Genomic DNA, 16,506 nt, shown 5'->3' on the forward strand with positions numbered 1-16,506 from the left:
GAAGAGTATCGGCTTGTTTCATATGGCGCCCCTGTTGGCCCGTGAGTGCGATTGCGAAAGGAAGTCGCGATTTTGTGTCGAGAAATTTCTTTCGTTTATACCATGCTGTCGGGGAGGCAGTGCATCTGTCTCGAACAGTGCATTCGATCGCATTATACAGTCTGTATAGACTGCTTTGAGAGTAGCCGAATAGAAAAATAAAATTTATCACATAGCTTGCTTGTGCATAAGCTTAGCGCAGACATCTCTACGGCCAATACTGTTTCGTTTACATTTCTCTTAAAACTACAGAAAGGTGTGTGAAGCGAAAAAGAAAATAAGGAGAAAGAGAGGGGTGAAAATATATTAAAATCGATCTTTGCCGTCGAAGGTGGTCCTCTTAATTCAAAATGTCCAGCGCTGGCTGTGATCTCCCGAGCACGGCGGACAGCAGAAGCTGGTGGTCGGGAAAGTGGAGGGTCAGCCAGTGTCCCCTCGAGACATGAATAGATATCCATGTCCCAGAAATGTTCTCAGGGACATTGGTATTTTCGCAATGAGAGAGATTTTGTGCGTCTCGCAAATTCATCAACGAAGTCAATGCTGTGACCATGAATGAGGATGCGGGTGAGGACTTTTTTGTATACGCTTTCAAGGAAGCAAACTTCCTACTTTGCAAATGGTCGTACGCATACATGTGCGTATGTCCTTTTATTTTAACACTGAAGTTCAATATTTTAATCAGTAAACATAATAAAAACGCAATTCTTACAGTATGTATTTATGAAACAGACGACAGTGGCTGTAGCGGGTCAAAATGTAAGCAAGGATTGTTGAGTGCATAAGCGTTCGTTTGAAGAATGGTAGAGTATACTGCGGATTCTTCCGCTTCGGATGGCGGTAGTTTTTACAGTGAATCCATGATCACGCAAGCGCGTTTCTCAGCTGCGAAACATCCCAGGCTGCAGGAAGGCAACATTCATCCCATCAGGACCAGCTTGTTGTGAAACTCTGAAACGAAAGAAGGCATAGTCATTTACGGACTGCATTTACTTGATCTGAAATGTAATACAAGAACTCCTTGGTGAATCACAAAGAAAGCTAGCATGAGCCAGCAACTCCCACCAAACAATAAAATCCAAAACCTTTGTCCAAGATTTACAACATGCAGTAAAGTTTTGTTACAAGAACCTTAACTGCCTAAAGGACTGAGCAGTCAAGGCTGCAGTTATGCGAGGCTTACGAACCATTCTCAGCAAAACCAATACCATCTTCAGGAAGTTTAGCTTGAAGGGAAAAGAAACAAAAGATTAGAAATAAAAAGAACGCACAAACGACGGGGACAAAAAACCAGTATTGTAGCCGAAATACTTACAGCCCGATACATTTAACTCTGAACAAAATGGAGAAAAGATTTAGTGGACGTAAGCTGCTACAGTAGCGTGTGTGACGGGAGCAAATGTAAGCTTACTGTACCGGTAAATAAAAATGATATTGAATTTCTATTGTATTTGGGCCATTCTCTATTGAGATTATGCTCTATAGCATCGCCTCACCGCGGCTATTATGCAAGGAGCGACGAGTGCCTGCGGCGGATGATAAAGGCTAAATGGAAAATAAGGAAAATAATCATTACGTAACAACTACCCTGCATTCAACCGTTTATTGGCTAACTCTGAAAGGCGAATTTTGTAATAGTTTTTTTATTCTATATATTTGTCCCTGCACTCTTGGTCCGCACTGCTTTTGTATGCCAGTTTCAGTGCATTACTTTTTGGCCATCGACTCTGACGTCACTGGCGGGAGTTACCGATCATAAAGGACAAAAAGAATGAAAAGAGAAGTAAGACCGTAACAAAATACTATCACTCCAAACAAAAAGGAGTAAAAGGCAGTAAGCTGTCCTCTTGTGCATTTTTTTTAATAAAGGGAGTGCTTTAGAGTACAAATTACTCCCTCTTCCCTCCCGTATAGGCGTATTCGTATTTAGAGTGTACCAACTTTAGCTCTCGCAACGCCGAACGATTTTATATTGTAAGTACACGGGAACCATATGCTTGGGTGCGACTGACAAGCGCCTGTGCGTTCGATAACCACGGTAACCAATGAGAAGATAGCAGCACCCCCTGCACCTATCGCCGCGACTAGCTAGTGTGTTGGGCAAACAGGGCAGCCAGCGAAAGAGACTAGATAAGGACCCAGTTTTCTGTGCACACCAAGGTCCTTTGCGAAAACACGAAATAATTCTGATCACAAAGCGTACTGCATCAAAATTTTGATTGCACTTCTTTCTTTCGAAGGGTGCTAATCCCAGATGGTAGAAAATACACCAATGAGCTGTAATAACCGTAAGCATATCTAGTTTTCTTTTTTTTCAACTCGCCCGTTTAGCTTCTTAAGGTCTCTAAGCTATTGAAGTCAACAGCAGCGTAACCTCAGAGAATGGACACCCACACAGTTTAAACAGTTTTCTGACATATTGTGACGTAGTTTTGTGACGTAGAGTAATCCCGGAGACAGTGATTCAGCTTTCGCTCCGCTCACAAACGTAACATCTGCGAGCTCAAAACATTTGCATTCGGTGGAAGTGGGCCTGGAAGCCTCTGAATTGTGCGCTGCATTTTGAAACTGAAGACCAAAATACGCAGCTTGGCAACTGAAGGGAGTCTGGAGAAGAAGGTCACTTCATTGACCTCCGAATAAAGTTGCGAGAAGGGTGCGTGGCATTACGTAACATCAGAAGGACTCTATTCTGTGGACAGAACACCGTATGTTCTGATCTCGTTACATGTCGCGACCACTGAGGTCATGTGCTGAGTGCCGCCGTCAATTCACTAGAGTTGCTGTTCCACATATTGTAACATCATATCAAGCGTTGGAGCAGTAGTAGCCTAAACTGAGAGCGCTCATTAGAAACGGCAAGGTTTCGGCACTAATAATTTGGAATATCTTAAAAAACTTACACTATGCCTAACGCCCGTTAGCGATACATAATTTTAAGCTAAAATAAAGCATAAAAGCAAGTAACCAAGATGTTAATGCCTCTACTCCCTCAAGCGCAGCTTTGGTGTAAGCCAGGACGATTATAGCACAACTTTGAAGGCACTTACCAGTAATCGCTTGAGGCGTTGTCGTTGCTTCTGCTGTAAGATGGAAAAAAAAAAGAAGCCATGTTAATGATTTCTGTCCGTGCTCCTGATGTCGAAGTCTGCGACAATGAGTCGCGCATATCTGGAACACGTAATGACGCGGGAAAGAGTTTATCTAACAATTCCCCCTCGAAAACAGCTCTCCTTGCACTTTTTTCGCAAAGCTGAAAAAAAAAAAAAAGCTGCGGCTTCGTATAGTCGGATACAATTTAAGTCTGCAGTGAAGCTCCGCCCACATTCAGGACCGGCGCACAAAATTCCTCCCCGACAAAAATGTAGGCCGTTGTTAAAACTTCTCTTGTCGCCTAAACAAGAAGCTAACCATGAGAAAAAAGTTATAAGCTCTAAAATTTTGATACCTGGCTTGTTTAATAAAGTCAAATATTAAAAAGCTGATTTCGTTCACTTTTGTGACTGGCTAGCGGAGTAATACAGTACGTCGCGGACCGTGGCCCAGTGTTAACAACTGCTGTTTTTTATTAAGTTGTATCCTACTATAGAGAGTTTTAATACCGGTACATTCAGAGTTCACTGACCTAAATGGAGCTTATTTTAATTTCATTTCTGCTCACCTTCAACGCAGCAGAGATTATTGCATAGGTGCAGATGGGACTAAGTCGGCAATGCAACAGTAAACTAAGAGGACGAAATACGTAATACATAAGAGGGAAGTGACACTAGGAAAAAGTGAACGCAAATGCTAAGAAAATTTACTGCGGAAACAGGGAATTAACAGGGAGTTAACAGGGAGCTGCTTGAAGGTGTATAAGGTTCCAGTGAAATGGCACTCGTGAAATGGAAGAGGCGCTTGGCAACAGCAGCCAGTGCGGCTAGTGGTAGAAAAATGCGGTACATTTTCTGGCGCATCTAATGGGTAACAAATGCGTTTCTAGCGATGTTTCATGCCGCAATTGGAAATTCTCAATTCGACCCTCAAGTCCCTATTTCTGGTTCTTTTTTCCTGGAGTAGCTTGAGAAATTTAGCAATTTAGAAAAAGTTCGAAAATTCCGGTTCTTAAAATTTACTGCAAATCCGCACAGATTCCCTTTGGTCAAATTTTTAGGGCGAACACTGAGGTGGAGTAGATTTGTAATCGGGGAGTAACTACTCATTGGCTTTCATACACTCCGGACGAGGACGAATTTTTCTTTAACCACGAAGTTACTGAAAAACCTGTATAGCTTTCCTTTCTAGCCGTATGGCTGTGCCTGGGTGTATGTCAATGAGTAATTACTCTTTAATATTATTAAAGATTCCCTTTGCGCCAAATTCTACTGGTCAAATTTTATGAACGAAGAAAAAACACCCGAATGAAACATCACTGGATGTTTCCATCACGGACTTATTTACTGCCACTTATTCTATACTGGTTACACATACTGGAGAGAGATGAGTAATTTCATGTGAAAACTTAGCCTTCTTGTCATCGTCATAGCAACAAAACTGTTTTAGCAAGAACATAATGGATAGCAACGCTCGTACAAAACCTGTGTCCGCGACTTGGGCACCTTTGGTGGTAACGGCCAGGTAGATAACGGGGCTGATGACCACGACGCCGAGCACGATGATCGTTATGCAGTACACCGGCCTCGGAATGCGTCGGTACGAGCGACTGCACGCACAAGACATTCGAGTCACTCGTTAGCAACATACGTTTATCAAGAAATACTGGGCCATCACAAGAAGCAGAGAGCAAAAAAAAAAAAGGACTAGGGGGCCTTTCTTAACCACATTCTTAAATAAGAAAATGCGATAGCATTTAGGTTGCCTGCTGTCTACAAAGAGTGCCTAATGTTGTTTTTGCGGTTTTTCCGCCAGAACTGCGGTTGGAACCGATTTCATTAATCTTACATGTTGCGTATAAGTTAGCAACTTCTAGAATATTCCCAAATGTTCCCCCATGAACCAAACCATAAACCAATCTAGAATGTGCCATACGTTCCATTGTATTATCATATAGGGTTGTAATAACCGAACCCGCTAATCTACCTTAATCCATTTTTTGTGGTAAGCCTACTTCCGAAATTTCGGGGCTCCTTAGGAACTTTGCGGGGTGGACGAACTTCCAAATTTTTGGGGGCCCTGACATTTACAACTTTGGCGGTGACCTATGATAAGTTAATCCGGTAGTGTTCACACGGTGTTGATGTCTCGACCCTCTCAATCGAATTCATAGATCGAGGGGAGTGCTCATACCCCTACTGGCGCCGTGGTGCAGCTGTTAAACGATGCATCACAGCACCAGCAGGTGGTTGCTTCAAACACATACACCGGTGGGGCTTGTGACACCAAATTTACTCTTCCCGAGCTCCCGCAAGGCTCATGCGTAGTGCCATGGTGGTCAGGTAGCAACTACGTTGAATTTGGCACCGGTGGGCAGTTTGCTCACAATTTAGGTGGGCAGGCTGTGATAACGTCACAAAGTCACGTGACCTCTCTCGACAAATCGGAGAACTTCGTGGAGGATTTCAAATTTGGTGGGGGGAGGGGGGGGGGGAAGGAGCTCTCTCTGATTGCTCCATTGGGATCACGTGATCGTGGTGACGTCTTTAGCAAATTAACCAATCAGGGAATTTTGTTACGGAGAAGCAGGAAACTGCATGACGACAGCCTCCATTAGCAAGTCAACTACCAGTAGTGGTGCTCGGAACCTTAGACACCCATGCCAACACAGGGTTTGCATATGTAACAGCGGCATCTTTCTGCCACCGACTAAGCCATCAGTACACAGGGTTTGCATATGTAACAGCGGCATCTTTCTGCCACCGACTAAGCCATCAGTAGAAGGAGCCACGTGAGGTAGGGCTCGGACTCCAGGATTCCCGTGCTCGTTAGAACAGACCTGTTCTCTGGTTCGGCGACACCTCTGGTACGGGCCCTCTTCACGCCTGCGCTTTACACATTAAGTGGGGTTCCCTGGGATGACTAAAATTTCTAAACCTCGGGGGATAGGGCGGAGCGGCGAAAAGAGGTTATCCGAGTCACCTTTTGAGAGATTTGAAATTATGACGACGCAAAACGAGCCACACTTCCTGGTTCACAAGCGAACACGGTGGACTACACATTTTTGACGAAGGCTGTAGATGATGATCAGCGCAAAATGATACGCCCAACAACACTGCCCGTTAACGTCTTCTGAAGCGCGCTGAGTGCGCTGTTGCGAGAGTAGTAGCGACACACAGGACAAAAGAAACCAAGAACCAATTGCGGTCCCTGTGGCTGGCTGATACGTGAAACAGAAGCTGGTACAGGCATGGTCAGTAGCTTGCGTTTGCGCTTAGCAGCAATTGTTTGCGTTGCGTAATTAAGCTAGTGATTGACCGCACAAGGCACGTGCTGCGCGCTGCTAAAGCAGATTGATCTACTGCTTGCTATTACCATCTTAATTCATTGGAAGCAAGATCGATAGCTACGTAGCATACCCGTGTTTGTGCGCGTATTGAACAGCTGTTATTGCTTGGGTGTGACATTACACGACTATTCGGTGAAATTTTAATTAGAAATGAGAATTATCTCAGTGAGGAATACAATCATTCACCGTTCGTTGCAAGCCAGCTGTCATGTCACACAAAACATGCTGAAAAAAATGGAGGACTGGCAGCACTCCGTGCTACCTCCCGTAGCATACATTGCAACTACACGCTACCATCACTATTTTCCGCACGACGTTTGACAACAGTGCTAGTTCTCAGTGACTTACAGGTAGAAGGAGACAGATTTCTTGCTCGAACTGGTCGTTCCAGTGCTGTCCGGCGAGCTGCAGAAAAATGGTAAGATAAAATAAGAGGAAAAAATGCCGGACAATCACGCATCTGAGGTGTCATTTTTGCGAAAGCAGTTGGACATACGCTCGATGAATACTTGAATGCTTTTACTCCAAGCCGAAAATTTCGGTACCGGCTTCACTTCTCACAGGACACGCTGTGAGGGAAGGGAGGAAGGTGGGAGTGAAAGAACAAAGAGAGAATTGGTGCTGTATAGGTGGGGGGGGGGGGGGGGGGGGGCAGGTCTCTGGGATAATTTTGATCTCCTGGGGATCTTTCAGTGCACTGACATCGCACAACATACGGGTGCCTTTTGTACTAGCGGAGGATGCACACACACCACAATCTTTCTTGATGGTGAAGGTGGGCGGGTTGGCAGCCCCCTAGCTAGGTGGCTTGTGGTTGCTGCTTCTGGGTGGGGGAGGCTTCACTTGAACAGACATATGATTCACGTAAAGAGGTTGCGGGATGCATTAGCAATGCTTTCGCAGTAAATAATTTCAGCCGCTTACTCGCGTACGCCAAGCGATTAGCGCTAGCTGGCGGCGTCACGGACGACGTCAAGCATTACTGCTACTACCACTGAACAAACACAAAAAGCCACAGTGGCCTACACTGCGCGGATTAGCAGCTGAAAGGAAGTGCACTCTGTATCACGGTCACGGTAGATGCCTCTGACTTGAATTCGCTTGCTCAAGTTGAAGGGCTGTGTGAATATTCGAAATTTTCTAATACCGCATCGAATAGCCTCCTATTGGATTCGCTGAAGGCATCATATGGTGCATATTAAAATTATTTCGAAACGAACCGAACACTATCTAAAGTTCTCGAATAGTTTCCGAATAACAGACAGGGCACGCCGTAGCTTTATTCGATGACGGTGTCATAATGGTGGGCCCACTCCGATGGCGATGGGCCCACTCCGACGTCGAACAGCATGCTGCCGCCATTGTTATGCGCGTGCCGCGCCGCGAGGTGGTGCATTCATGTCACGACGTTCATGATGCTCAAACATAAGGCCTCCAAGGCTGAGCGAGGCGCAAGGTTCAGCCTGATATCAGACGCCATGGCTCATAACTATATATATATATATATATTAGTCCGTCCTGCGTACCTCATAGTTGAGATCACGGTAGCGTCATTCGACAGCTAAATCTTTAATTCCACGAGTTGTACGCGCTGCCGATGGATATTCGCTGTTTCGCATGAATATTCGTTTTGTACGACTATTCTTACAAGTAACGAATAAAATGATAAGAGTGTTCCATTAAATATTCTATTCGGTTCTTTCATTATTCCAGTAGTATTTGATTCGGCTGCTAGCGATACTACTCGTATTCAGTTCGGTACCGAAGCTAGACTATTAGCACACCCCAACCAAGTTGGCCTTCGCTAAAGTATAGAGTGGCTGTGCCTGAGCTAACAGTTATGCATATATATATATATATATATATATATATATATATATATATATATATATATATATATATATATATATATATATATATATATATATATATATATATATATATATATATATATATATATATATATATATATATATATATATATATATATATATATAATTGTGAACACTCTCAAGGTACGCTTACACCCAATAAACGTAAATACCCACGAGAGCAGCAGATTGGACAGCCGTCGCCGTAGCTCAGTTGGTAAGAGCACCGGGCGCGATATTCGGAGGTCGTGGGTTCGGATCCCACCGGCGGCATGGTTGTTTTTTTCTGCTCCTTTATAAGTAATTTTCCTTAAGCGATTTATTAATCTAAGTATTATTATCCCACTGATAAGCACAGCACATTAATAAAAAAAATAACGTTCCCCTATGCACCTTGATTTCGGTGACTGTTAGCTCCCTTCATATATATATATATATATATATATATATATATATATATATATGCAGGGTGTCCCAGCTAACTTAAAAATATGCCGCGGCACTCTGAGACGACGTGACCGAATGCTTAGTAGAGATTGATTAACCAACTTCGAAAGCAACGAAGATAGGGTGGAAAATTTCAATGAGAAAGTTGTAGAACGGTCCGCAAAACGTCCAGCTGAACTGTCCAACAGAAAAAGCCAGTAAAAGGCTCCCTGTCAGGGTTCATGTCTCTGTGCCGAGGAAAGCTGTCAAAGAGAGAGTTGAAATTTGAGCAACATTCCAGGCTTCTGCCCAACGTTGAAAAATAAAACATAAGGCAGCAGTTTTTACCTGCAGATAATAAAAACAAAACAATTAAATAAGTGGCATAAATTCAGGCCAGCAGCTCTGAGCCACACCTTGAGCTGCGAAGGCTTGACTTCCTGACCGGTTCGACGCCCTCGACGACAATGTGAACTGGCGGAACAACTTGGGGCAGCGGCTCGCACACGATGCAGGCAGCTTGCACGCCCTTGTTGGCCACCCTGATCGCTGCGCCGCCGCCTGGGCTGTGGAGATTAGAGACAAAACAGGCAGAAAGATAACACACGAAGTTGCGGCGAGTACGTTGGTTCTAGCCGAGGCACACACCTACACGCTCCTGTTCTCACAAACTCACACCTGTACGCTGCAGTTCTCGGAACCTTTCTGATGAGAGCAAAAATCCTCTTATGATATCACACACAGGCTCGCATACAAACACACGCACACACATAGATCAATGTCCAGGATCTGAGCCAGAAAAAAAAAACAGACATTCACAAGGAACGGTGCAGGTGAGGCTTACAGATCAATTTAGGCCGCCTGTTGCGGTAATCCCTCAGCAGCACCAGGTTGCAGTAACACATATGCGTTTATGCACTTATCGCAATGGAGCCCAACGGCACACACAGCCGGAATAGGATCCGTTCGACAGCAACGCATATCCCTCATCGGCTCCGTGGGTGCGGCCAGATGGGGCGTAACAGAGATCTGCGACCAGGCCCGCTGTCTGAACAAGAACACGAAAAACTAATTTCTCGTCCTCTTCCAGAGAGCCCCCAACGAGGCAACGCTGGGTAAAATGAAAGCGTTGCGTGCGAATTCACCAAAAGCAGCAAAAACCAATCTTAGCGCGCAGCCTGATTGCGTAGACAGAAAGGTTCGTGCAGTAGAGTGTAGTCTTAGAGAAGAAAATAAAGAAGGCCTAAGGGGGGAAAGGGTGGGGGCGGTGCAACCTGCTGCAGAAAGAGCATTGCATTCATTGCGATAACCACGGGGCATGATGCGCGCGCAGAGACCCATATTCTTGTTGAACGGGTCATTAATATCCATCACTTGACTAAGCAAAAGTCTTGCTTCGGCTAGTTGGTTCGCTCTTGAAGATGTAATGGAAACAGCGCGATGAACGAGGACAAAAGTAGAACTCACGCGACAGAACCAGCGCAAGCGCTGAACGCTTTGAATCTGCGCCGAACAAAAGCTGGGCACGCGGGGAGGTGAAGAATAGGTGCGCTAAACGAAAATTCATAACACCGATGGATGGAAGTGTTGAGTAGCTACAATGTATTATTTATGTTGGCATACAGGCGCACATAAGTTCTGGATGCGCATACGTACCCAACAGCTCTGGTTCTGACTGCAGCACCGAACAGACCACGGAAATTTTTCGTGAAACGAACGCAGCAAAATTCACCCTTGGCCATTTAACTGGTATGTTACTATAGCCTTACTTCTTCACACGTGATGGGAAGCGTTGCGGTCTGTATACGTCAATGCTCTTTTTGACATAAAGGGCTACAGAAAAAAACGACAGGTTTCTTGCTACATGAAGATAGCGTACGAAGTTGCATTCACTTAATCCTGACTATGCACTTGTGTTTGCATCCTCCGCAAATAAGCGCAAACGGTGTTTGAAAATTAAAGCGAAGGAGCAAAATCATGCAAGAGCTGCCTTTTATCGAAAGGAGGTACTTTGTCCCAAGTGCCGCGATGTGAGCCGTACGCAGCCCAGAAGCCCTGCGGTGCGGATTGAAAAGGAAACAGTCATAAGCAACGCTTCAAGTGGAACAGCAAGAACTGCGCATGCAAGAAGTGCAAGGTGCAAGCGGGTGCGTGCCTAACGTAACATTGCAGCTTATCGCCTCGTTAAGGACCCTATCGGTCCTCTGAGACGCGCTCGCACGCGAAAGAGCGGCGTGCATGATCCATCAAGGGAGTCCTCTGGGAAGACGCACTTCTAGAGACAGAGGAGCGATGGGGGAGAAACCAAAGCCCGCGACGCAGGATCCTCCTCTCCCTCTTGCAAACGCCCAAGGATCGCAGCGTCCAAGAAAGGAAGGACAGCAGGGCAAATGTAATCCTGTGCTGTCTATATTCGTGCAAAAAAAGTAAAGACGTCGCAGCTTCGTTTCATAGAAATTTCGTCTAAGGGGGACAGAGCGGGATTTGCAGATAGGGGGTGGGAGAACGGTGCCACAAGATTCGTCGTCCTTCGGGCGTTTAATAATAATAATAATAATAATAATAATAATAATAATAATTGGTTTGGGGGGAAAGGAAATGGTGCAGTATCTGTCTCGTATATCGTTGGACACCTGAACCGCGCCGTAAGGGAAGGGTAAAGGAGGGAGTGAAAGAAGAAAGGAAGAGAGAGGTGCCGTAGTGGAGGGCTCCGGAATAATTTCGACCACCTGGGGATCTTTAACGTGCACTGACATCGCACAGCACACGGGCGCCTTAGCATTTTTCCTCGATAAAAACGCAGCCGCCGCGGTCGGGTTCGAACCCGGGAACTCCGGATCAGTAGTCGAGCGCCCTAACCACTGAGCCACCGCGGCGGGGCACGGGCGTTTCGAAATGCTACGATGGCGTTTCGAAATGCTACGATGCGGGGTGTAAGCACGTCCGCCGCAGGGATGCTGAAGGAACGGCCTTCTTTTAGCGTTGGAATCGACTTTTGAGACTGTTTTTTGAGACGGCGTGCAAACCCGCATGTCGTCGCCGAACAAGGCTCACAAACGCGTGCTCAGGAATAGGAGGAAACGAAAATGAAGTAAAACTCAAAAGCGGAGAAAACTAAGGGTGGTGGTTGGAGCAGGCAGGGAGGGCAAGAAATTGGAAGCCTATATATAAGAAAGATAACAGGTGTGAGAAGGTTTGCTCAAGATCTTAGTGAGCGCAGTAAATTTATTCTTTTTTTTAAGTCGGCGTTTCCAATCGGCGTTTGCTGTGGGCAAACAGCACGTGCTGTTTACGTTGGCGCAACCAGAGCAGCGCGCTGAGGCTCTGACTTGTCAGCCGCACGTGTCTTTGGCCGCACTTCCAATATCCATACGCAGGCAGGAAGCGTGTTGAGTTGTGGGCGGACATTCTGGAGGGAAATCGTCAAGGTTTCTCTTTTCTAAAACACGTTCTCAATTTTTATGAGAGACTTCACCACACAGGTTACCGAAGCGGTGTGACCTCATTGCGCTTACGAGGATAGACCGAGTCGGTGGTGTTCACCAGGCAAAAAAAAAAAAAATGGATAGATGATCACGGTAGTCGGTAAGGCGAAATTCCAGCGCAGGTCTTCACACGCCACCTGCCACCCGTTGACAGGTGGCAGGTGGCAGGTGCCGTGTTACGCCGACAACGCCGACGACTGCGACGCGCATTCCACGAACTACCGCTTAAGAGCTGCGGTCTAAAATCTTTTATCTGGGGAAATTTTTTCCCCAACGACAATTTTAGAAGCGATAATCATGAGCCTCTTGAAACCGCGGACCGAAAAAAAAAATGAATATGCCGACTTGTTTAGAATGAAAGTTTGGAGCACTGCTAAAAAAAAAATTCTTACTCTTCTGTAAAGACGCCGAATGTGCGTCACCTTTCCCTCATCTCCAGGAGCTATACCTCGCAAATAAGCACTTAGTGTGGACACTCTTTAAGAAAGCAAACAAGTCGCCTAATGGTATGCTGACGCTTCATCCTCATCATGCAGTCTAGTAGTAAGAACGTGCCCTTGTTGGTATAGTAAAGAAGTAGCGTTTGCTTACGCTGATGTCTTGGGTTCTTGCACCACGATTTCTTCGGAATACCTGTCACAGAGAAAGAGTATACTGTAGACTTTATTAAACACAGGTGCTGCAGCGCTCAAACGTGACACACCGTCGGAAGGACGGCAGAAGATTTAAACCTTAGAGAACTAGGCGGACAAACCACAACCCCGTACACAAGCACGTACTCTTTTTTTTGTTTGGTTGCATATATTCGTATTTGATACGAAATACCGATAAGATTTGTTCAATGGTAAAAAGTTTGGGAGAAATTACAAAGATAGAATCATACCATATTCAGACACCACGGTATGTCAATTACTGCAATTGAATTACAGCAATTTAATTACCTTTCGCATAATCTACAATGTAATCAATTACTTTCTTGGACTGCTAATTGAGTAATATGATTACTTCTATCCTGTAATTTCGCAGAAGGTAATTACTTTCAAAATTACTTTGATAAATATGGGGCGCAATTAGTTCTGCTCCGCATGACCAAACTATCAGTAGCAAAGAAAAATCTGAAATAGATCACGGTTTCAACCTGCGATTCACTTATCCTTCAGTTCAGTGGCAGTGGTGAAGGCGTTCTCTCCTTCAACAGTGTAGCGTAGGTGCAAGCACAGTTTGGTAAAAACTCTTCAAGCCACTTGGTTTGCTTTCCGGCTGTTTGCTTCACTTATACCTAAAAGCCAAAAGGTCTCGAAATATGATGACGAGGGTCCTCCTCTCCCCACAGGTATTTAAAGCTTCAGGTGTCTGATAAGTGACTCGCTACACGCTAAAAAGCAAAACCAAGTGGTCGGAAGACTTTCGACAAAACCTATGCCTGTCTGCAGAGCGCAAACTTTGCGCGTTTTATTAATTTGCGTTTGCTTGCCATCCTATATTATTTCACAGTATTTTAACTCGCATCTGACTCTCATCCATATTCCTTTTTGTTACGCATAAGGCTTATGGGTAATGAAAGCAATTACGTGTATTAAAAGCGTTGTACGGATTTTCATTGGCTTGAGAATTTGTCACTGCAATCTGGCGTAAATCTTATTGGCATTTCCGCTAGTTCGATTCATGGCATGGGCTGTTTGGGCCGTTGTCTGGATGATCATGGACTCAACGGCGTACTGCTTTGTTTGGTTCTGTTTCCACTATAGCTTTTTATTGTAAACTTGTCAACTATTTGGTGCCCGGTCTTCTGCAGACGCTCTGCGATAGCAGATCACTGCGACAAATTCTCACGACTATACTTAACTCAAAAAGCTTTAATGCGAACAAGGATTTTCTGTCGACATTGGTCGGTAGCCGTTATAAAATTTTGTTACAAAATGTCATGTGTTCTCTTTCTAAACCTGAACAGCTGAACCTGAACAGCTGCATATGGCGCCCGGATCCGGAAGAATACTATTCCTCTGTCTCTTCCCTTTGCTCCTCATTCTTTTTTTTTTGCTTTTTTTACCCCATTCTTTCATCGTTTCCTTTCATTCACCTCGCTCGAAGATCTATATAAAGCCATATATACGAAGAAATAAAACCGTAAATACTAAAATATACTTTTTCGCATTTGCCCATAAACGTTGACGACTTCGACTTCAGCCCACAATCTGAGCTACGAGAGTTGTTTACGTCGATGAACCGTGAAACAGAGAAGAGAGTCACATAAGAAGCAACGCACGATATATATTTTGCTTTCACTTACTCGTACGGGTCTTGTGATTTTGAGGGCTCGTCAGGAACTTTAGGCTCGCTGGAGAGGCACGAAAGTAAGTGTTAGCTGTGACAGGAGAGCTGAGAGGAACGTTATTATTCGTGCTAGGTAACATGACAAATTTTTTTTTTTGTGACGTGTACTTCATCGTAAAACTTGTCACGATAATGTTTCTTCCTCATCAGCTTCATTTTGCTGTCATGAATGAACGGAGGGCGCATGTGGCAGCTCACATCTCTCATAGCGGGTTCACAGTTTTGCTCACAAACAAATGAGCTCCAATGTACAGCGGAACTTGAAGACAAGTAGAAGCAAACCAAATTACGCTGGCTGGGCTCTAGGATGGGCTAGTACGCCATTACGAAATTAGGGCAACGGGTGTAAGATCAATATCAACAACGGGTGTAAGATCAATATCAACGTCGTGCTTGCTCACGCATTGAGCATGCTGTACCATAAAAGCATTCGTCAATGCAGTAAAAATAAAGTAAAAGTGCTTACGGACAGGCGCTGAGCTGCGTCCTTTTGTGGCATACTTTGATGCGCGTGTTCTTAGGCGGGCTCTGCTTGATAAAGCTGGCCTCACTGCATTTTAAAAAAGATGAAAAGGTTAGATCCTGAGAGCACTCAACACATGTGTTCCAGTACAAAATGGAAGACCCAGAAACTAATAGGCGAAGAACAGCAAACGTTCTTATATTGGTTGCCTGCGTCCGTTTTGCACAGTAAAATGACCATGTGAGTATTAGCGGGCTTCATCTTTCCAGTATCACAGGCACGACCGTCTTGTGATGAATGCTTCGTAATTTGATCACGTATAAAACTGGCTTAAGGTCTAAGCAGTGCAGCCGTGAAATGTAACATAACTCGACACAGTTACAAAAGTTCTTCGCTCTCTACAATAAGTATTCTCCACGATATAGTCAGTATACTCCTGCGAATAGCCAGTAACAAAGGCAACAACTTCACTCCTATGACTGACATGTACCAGTGACGACGAGCCTGTTCGCCTTAGTTGGCTCTATCTTCAGAAAAGAGAGCTAGCTGGAAGTTTGGTTTGGCTTATGGAGGTTTAACGTCCCAAAGCGACTCAGGCTATGAGGGACGCCGTAGTGAAGGGCGCCGGAAATTTCGACCACCTGGGGTTCTTTAACGTGCACTGGCATCGCACAAGACACGGGCCTCTAGAATTTCGCCTCCATCGAAATTCGACCGCCGCGGCCGGGATCGAACCCGGAAGTTTGGCACACTGCACTTTTTCTCAGGCAAGAATGGTTCGTGCCGGTAAATATGTGCCTCCTTCTCTTGTGGGCGGGGCAGCTTTTCCGTGGCTTGCCTTAAGGGCCAGGTTACAAACTTCTACGCGAACGTAGCGTGTTAATGCCTCTATTCCTTCGCGTTTGGCCACTGCAGCAGGCTTCACCTTCCGCGATAGTTAGCACTAGTGGTAACCGCGGTCAAAATTAGTCTTGTCTTTCCGTTCTACGCAGGCGAAACTGAGAAGGTGCGCCTCAAAGACGTGCGTAAACGATGGCATGCTTTAATGAATAGCTAAACTTCGGGCCGCTGGGGTGCACGGTTTAGCAGTGTGCGCACCATTACTCACTTAGCGCCTGCCAGGCTGAGCGAGTCGGAGCCGGAGCAGCTGGCGCGGCTGCCTCCTTTGGAGCGGCGCCTCCCGGCTGCACGGCGGCTCTTCCGGAGGGCATCCGGGCGTCTCGCGTCTTGCGCTGGCTTGGGCGCTGGGGCCTTCATGGCTGGTCGCGTACCAAGACAGCAGCTTTTTCTTCCTTCTCCTCTAACTCCGCGCAGGTCCACGAGCGCACACTCGCGACAAAGTTGAGCGTTCAGGGATTCTTCCGCGATGCGTATTTACCAATCATATCAAGTACAGCCGCTACCTTTCCTTGCAACTCGAATTTTAGAGCGAGAGCTCCACTCCTA

At 45.5% G+C, this 16,506-nt stretch overlaps 1 protein-coding gene across 1 annotated transcript; it reads right to left on the reverse strand.

The window, feature by feature from the left end:
* Positions 1-1,289: 1,289 nt before the first annotated feature.
* LOC144129960 (uncharacterized) lies at positions 1,290-16,317 on the reverse strand. Its single transcript, XM_077664014.1, has 9 exons — positions 16,169-16,317; positions 15,064-15,147; positions 14,554-14,601; positions 12,855-12,896; positions 9,195-9,344; positions 6,830-6,886; positions 4,617-4,741; positions 3,090-3,122; positions 1,290-1,372 (listed from the first exon to the last, which is right to left on the reverse strand). Exons 1-9 carry the CDS (start codon positions 16,315-16,317, stop codon positions 1,290-1,292), a joined length of 771 nt encoding a protein of 256 aa, XP_077520140.1.
* Positions 16,318-16,506: the final 189 nt, after the last annotated feature.

Source organism: Amblyomma americanum, chromosome 4 (assembly GCF_052857255.1).
Source record: "Amblyomma americanum isolate KBUSLIRL-KWMA chromosome 4, ASM5285725v1, whole genome shotgun sequence".
NCBI classification, from domain to species: Eukaryota; Metazoa; Arthropoda; class Arachnida; order Ixodida; family Ixodidae; genus Amblyomma; species Amblyomma americanum.

Coding starts and splice junctions, on each gene's coding strand:
- LOC144129960 (XM_077664014.1), bottom strand. CDS start 16,317: ATGAAGGCCCCAGCGCCCAAGCCAGCGCAAGACGCGAGACGCCCGGAT. Junction 4,742..6,829: donor AAATCTGTCTCCTTCTACCT/GTAAGTCACTGA, acceptor TTGTGCGTGCAG/TCGCTCGTACCGACGCATTC. Junction 3,123..4,616: donor TGCCCAAGTCGCGGACACAG/GTTTTGTACGAG, acceptor TCCATCTTACAG/CAGAAGCAACGACAACGCCT.